Below are 5,355 nucleotides of genomic sequence, written 5' to 3'. Positions count from 1 at the left end.
ATTCAACAACACCATTTCATTGAGGTGTATAGGGAGAAGTTAGATGTTGTTTGATGCCACAAGACTTTAGGAACTCCACAAACTCCTTAGAAGTGAATTCCTCCCTCATTCAAAATGGAGGAGGACAAGAGGCTTGCTAGACTCACAAACAACTTGATGGTAGAAGGCCTAAAATAGGAAAAAGCTTCAGTCTTCCTTAGAAGAAAATACACCCAAGCCTTGCGAGAGAATTCATCCACGAACAAATGAAAATTTTTGCATCCCTAAAAGGAGGCAAACAATGGTCTACATAGATTAGTATGGATAACTGCAAGATGTTCTATTGTATGGTAGGAGCTTTACTTGAATGGTTCTAAATGTTGTTTTCCTACAAGATAATTAGAACAAACTAACAAATAAGGAAGATGAGGAAGACTACTTACCATCTCTTGGGAGCTAAGTTGATGGAGAGAACGGGCATAAAGATGTCCATATCTATAGTGCTAGAGAGAAGTGGATTCTATTGTAGAAACACAAAGAGAAACCTCGAAGGAGGAAACAACATCAAGGGAAAAAGGGTGACCATTCTTACAACCTCTAGCAATAACCTTGCCATCTCGAGAGATGAGACAATATTTGGCACCATCTTGAACCTAAAACTCCACCTTAAGCCTATGATTCAAAAGATAACAAATAGACAAGAGATTGGATTTCAAAGTTGGAACATAGAGTACATTGGTGAGAAAAAAACTTCTTGTGCCAAGAGGAATGGTGATAGTACCAATGCCTTCAACAATATATTCCTTATCATCGACTATTTGAATAAGATCACCAATAGGCTATGTAGTTAGAGTATCAAACAACTCTTTGTTTACAATCATATGCTTGCTAGCACCCGAGTCAATCAATCAAACATCTCTTGATGATGGAGTGGTTTGAGAGACTACGACTAAGTTCTAATTGACATCACAATTTTCAGTAATAGGTGTATCCTCATCAGATACCTCATCTCGTTGTGCAACATGTCCTCTCTCTTGTCTACCAGGAGGACATCCTCTCAATTATCGAGAATGACTTGAACAAGATGGACCTTCCTTGCTAGAAGTGCCTTGTCTAAGACCATTGTAGCAACAATGATCAGTATCATGTGTGTCAATATGACAAATGTGACACCAATGATTCCCTTTGGAACACTGTTGTGGTTGTGGAAGACTTCTTCTAAGAAGGTGGCTTCTTCTGAGAGGGTCCCTTTTGAATCTTTTTTCCTTGCTATTGTTGAGCAACATTACACAAACCAACAAACAAATCTTTAGTGCCAATAAAGACATCACACAATGAAATTTTGACCTTAGAATATCATTTTCCTTCTTGCGTACTACAAGAAAGTGATATGATTGCACATTTTATTTTTTAAACTTTTTTATTTCACCTTTCTAAAAATTACTTTCCTCTATGAGCAAATTTCTTTTTTCTTCTAATTTTTTATTTCTCACTTTAACATTCTCCAATTATTTCTCATGATTGTCAATATCACATAAATAACCACATCTTTCTTTCCCAAACTTTTTCAAAGCTTCTACCAAATGTAAATTAGTTTTCATAGTTTCAGCCATTTCTTCCTCCAAAGTATCCTTTTCACAAATTAAAATTGCACTCTCTTTTTCACCTTCTTACCAATTTTTACCCATTGGAAAAATATAAATTTACCTAATATTGGAATTGATCAGTTGCTTTAATGGGTTTTTTTCATCAATTTCTTCACTTTTGATGTTGTTTTTACAAACACTTTATTCAACCAACAGCTACACCTTTGATCTTCATTGAAAAATTTTCACAAACATGAAGCAAATATTATTAGGATCTGCAATCCTTTCTTGAACAACAACAAATTCATAGATCTTGAACTTTGCACACCAATCATCCAATAACCTCTTTGTCTTCAATAATTACCGGCTCTTTTTACTCTTCATCTTTAAACTGCACACCCACACTCTCATAAACATTGTTTTAATCTCAACACTTCCATGGATCTTCGTGCTTTGATACCAAATGAAAAATTTAAACAATCCAAAAATAGAGAAAATGCAAATTTAATTAACAAAACAAAAAAAACTTTTATTTATTCAATATCTATCATATCATGATTTACCTTAATATAGAGAATACATTTTGATCTGCATAAACAATATAAGAAAACAGTATTTTATAGAAGTTGCAGCTTCTAAAAAGAACATCACAAACAAAAAAAAATTCTATTACATGATAATTGTCGTCTATAAAATTACCAAAACCACTAAAGAACTAATTTAGAATCTATCTCTAAAACTGCAATTGCATTCCTGAAATTGCTAATTCTGTTTCCAGTTGCACACTTCCATCACTATCCAACATAGCTTGTTTAGCTGCTTTACAGGCAGCTTTCTCTTTCATTAAAGAAATAAAGTGGTGGATATTTGATCCGTGGATTTGGCAATTGTTCTTGGTCAAGACTCCACCAATTTCTTGAACGTGAGATCTGATGTATCTGCCTTCCTCTTCCACCATTAATGTGCGAACAGCTTTACTGACGTCTTCCTTGGAAAAAGAATCATCCTCCTCATTTCTCCTGATCTCCACCCCCAACTTGAGTTCCTGGGCTATGAGCTTAGCATTTAAGCTCTGTTCGTGTTGCAATGGAAATGTGACAATTGGAACACCAAATCTTAACCCTTCCGTCAAAGAATTCCACCCACAGTGAGTGAGAAACGCTCCCACGGAAGAATGGCTGAGAATGTGCAACTGAGGCACCCACTCGGTCACCAAAAGTCCTCTTCCTTGTGTGCGCTGCGCAAAGCCTTGGGGCAACGCAGCTGCCATCTGCCGAAGAAGAACACACAGAAATGGTACCTCACTTTCTTCTAAGCCCAGCGCCAATGCAGCGAGTTCTTGGCTGGTGAGGATACATTCGCTGCCAAAGGACACGAACACCACAGAACGGGGATGCTGCAGATCCAGCCAGGCCAAACAACGTTCCGCAGTCGGAGGGGGTGGCAGATCGGGCAACAGTATTCCCACGGGAAGCACGGGCCGAGCAATAACTGTTTGCAAATAGTCCACATATTCTCTTTCCAATTCTACACATGTATTTAACACTACCACCCAACTATCCTTCGTGCACAGGCCAAACCGCTCTCCCACGTTGATGTGCCCTTCCCTCTTCTGGATCCCCTTCAGGAATTTGGACACTCCAAATTGTGAAAGGCGGATGTTCGGCGAGGGGAAACTAGGCGGCGGCACCGTCAGATCTGGGACTGGTATGCCCTTCTCTTCTGTCGCGGCCCTATGGCCTGTAAGGTATCCTACACCAGTGGCAGAAGTGTTGGCGAAAAATATGGTGGGAATGCCCAATTTGTCTGCTATGCGAAAAGCCCAGTACTGCGTCATATCATGGATTACAAAATCCGGAGAAATCCTTCCCAAGAGGTCTTCGAATGGCTTCTGCCAACCGTCCATGGCCTCCATAAGTAGGTCAAATGTGCCTCCTCGCTTCAAATCTCCAGTTGACTCAACACCTTCGGGCAATCCATCTATGGAGGGCAGTGGAAGCTCTAGAAGATCAACTTCTGGAGTGGGGCGTAGCTGCCTAATCCGTCTGATATTGAGGGGAGTGGAGAGGAAGGAAACTCTGAGACCGTGAGCACCCAGTTTCTTTGCGAGCTCTAAGAAGGCAGTTATGTGGCTGTATGAAAGCCAGGGGACCAACATAACATGAAGCTGCTGCATCTCTTCTTCCATACTAATAAAACTAGATTGCCTACTTTCCATTTGAAAACCGATTCGTTTGATCGCTCGTTTCAAAACTTTTTGATGACTCGGCTTGATTGTACAAATGAAGTGAAGATCGACTATAACCCAGTTTCTGGAATGCCAAAGATGTATTCTTTATTTGCCAGGCTGTGAGAATATAATTGCCGCTGCCGAATCTCATGTTCCCTTTTCGACCGAAAACAGTCAAAGTGCTTTGGGAAACATAAAAATAGAAGAGCAGAACAAAAGCATCTCCTTTTAGATCTTGTGAAGACTATCAACAAGATTGTGCCACCTTTACTATTAATTTCTGGCTGGCAAAGAACCAAAAGAAAGATTCGTGCAAATGAAAAAACCAAATGAAAGAGCCAAATGAAAAAATGAAAGAACCAAATGAAAGAGCCAAATAAAAGAACCAAATGATTGATTCGTGCACCTCGGCGTAATTGTTTTTTCAACAATTTTAAAACCATTTTAGACGAACAACTAATTAGTTATGCATATGATGCACCGACTGTTAGATTGTGTGGTTCATAGTCGATCTTCACCCAATGGATATGCTACTTTTTAAACAAGCCACCGAACATTTGGTTGACTTTAGTAGTTAGATGGTTCCTTGGCTTCAAATAGCCACGCTAGAGCCTTCATAGAGCTCACCAAGAAACATGGTGAAGATGTACCAATCATTGATACTTGCACATAAAGAACCGAGGGGTCTAAAATGTAAAATCGGCCATCCATTATCACAAAGACCTATTGTCAATGGGAAAAATAGAGGTGAAAGATCCTATTTCACTGAAGGATCAATTTGTGTGGACAAAAAGATGGTTCTTGTCGAACACTTTACCACTTGAAAAAAAGATGATAGTGAGATGGGATTTTGAAACAAATATGAATGAATGAATTTCAAAGCAAATATGAATGTCAATAGGGTCTCTATAATGAATGGTTCATATGTTACAATAATCATTGAAGTTTTTGTATGTAAGGTTTGAAATTAAGTATGGTTTATCTTGGACAAAATTCCATGATTAAGTATGCTTGAATTTAAGTAGTATTAGAATAGATGACCTTTTCAAAAGTTTTGATGTATTACCTTTGTGAATATATAGAGGCAATGAGTGTTAAGTGGATCATTCACACTCATGGGAGACAAAATCATGTGAATTACTACTCATGAAATATGGGTCAATCTCTTGTCAATTAAATTATATTGATTTGATTTTTATTTTCTTCGCAAAAATCATAAACTTGATTAAGAGAAGGTTATTCTACACCAATGGAGTTTTGGGTATATTCAATTGTATCCATTGTTTGAGGAATTTGTTTAAAAATCTATCAAAGAATATGATGAGTCGTGATATACCACCTATTGATGGTATTTTCTTTTCGTATCTAATTATTTGATTTATAACTTACAAGGTGTATTCAATGCAATGTTTAATGGGTTGTAACACAAAGGAAAAGGTTTTTGAGCTACTTTGAAGGTTCCCAATAGGGAACTTGGGAGCTAAATTGTTGGCAAGTGTGATGGAATGTTTAATACCCTACATTTGTTGCATCAATATGTGACTGTAAATTGATTGTGTG

General features: G+C 37.9%; 1 protein-coding gene across 1 annotated transcript; it reads right to left on the bottom strand.

Annotated features, from left to right (window-relative positions):
• Window positions 1-2,298: 2,298 nt before the first annotated feature.
• On the bottom strand, window positions 2,299-3,753 carry LOC131065352 (UDP-glycosyltransferase 91C1-like). The gene has a single exon (XM_057999843.1). The coding sequence runs from the start codon at window positions 3,751-3,753 to the stop codon at window positions 2,299-2,301; it is 1,455 nt and encodes a 484-aa protein (XP_057855826.1).
• Window positions 3,754-5,355: the final 1,602 nt, after the last annotated feature.

This window comes from Cryptomeria japonica, chromosome 11 (assembly GCF_030272615.1).
Source record: "Cryptomeria japonica chromosome 11, Sugi_1.0, whole genome shotgun sequence".
Lineage (NCBI taxonomy): Eukaryota > Viridiplantae > Streptophyta > Pinopsida > Cupressales > Cupressaceae > Cryptomeria > Cryptomeria japonica.
The sequence above is the reverse complement of the archived record's forward strand: the minus strand, read 5'-3'. Positions and strand labels throughout refer to the sequence as shown.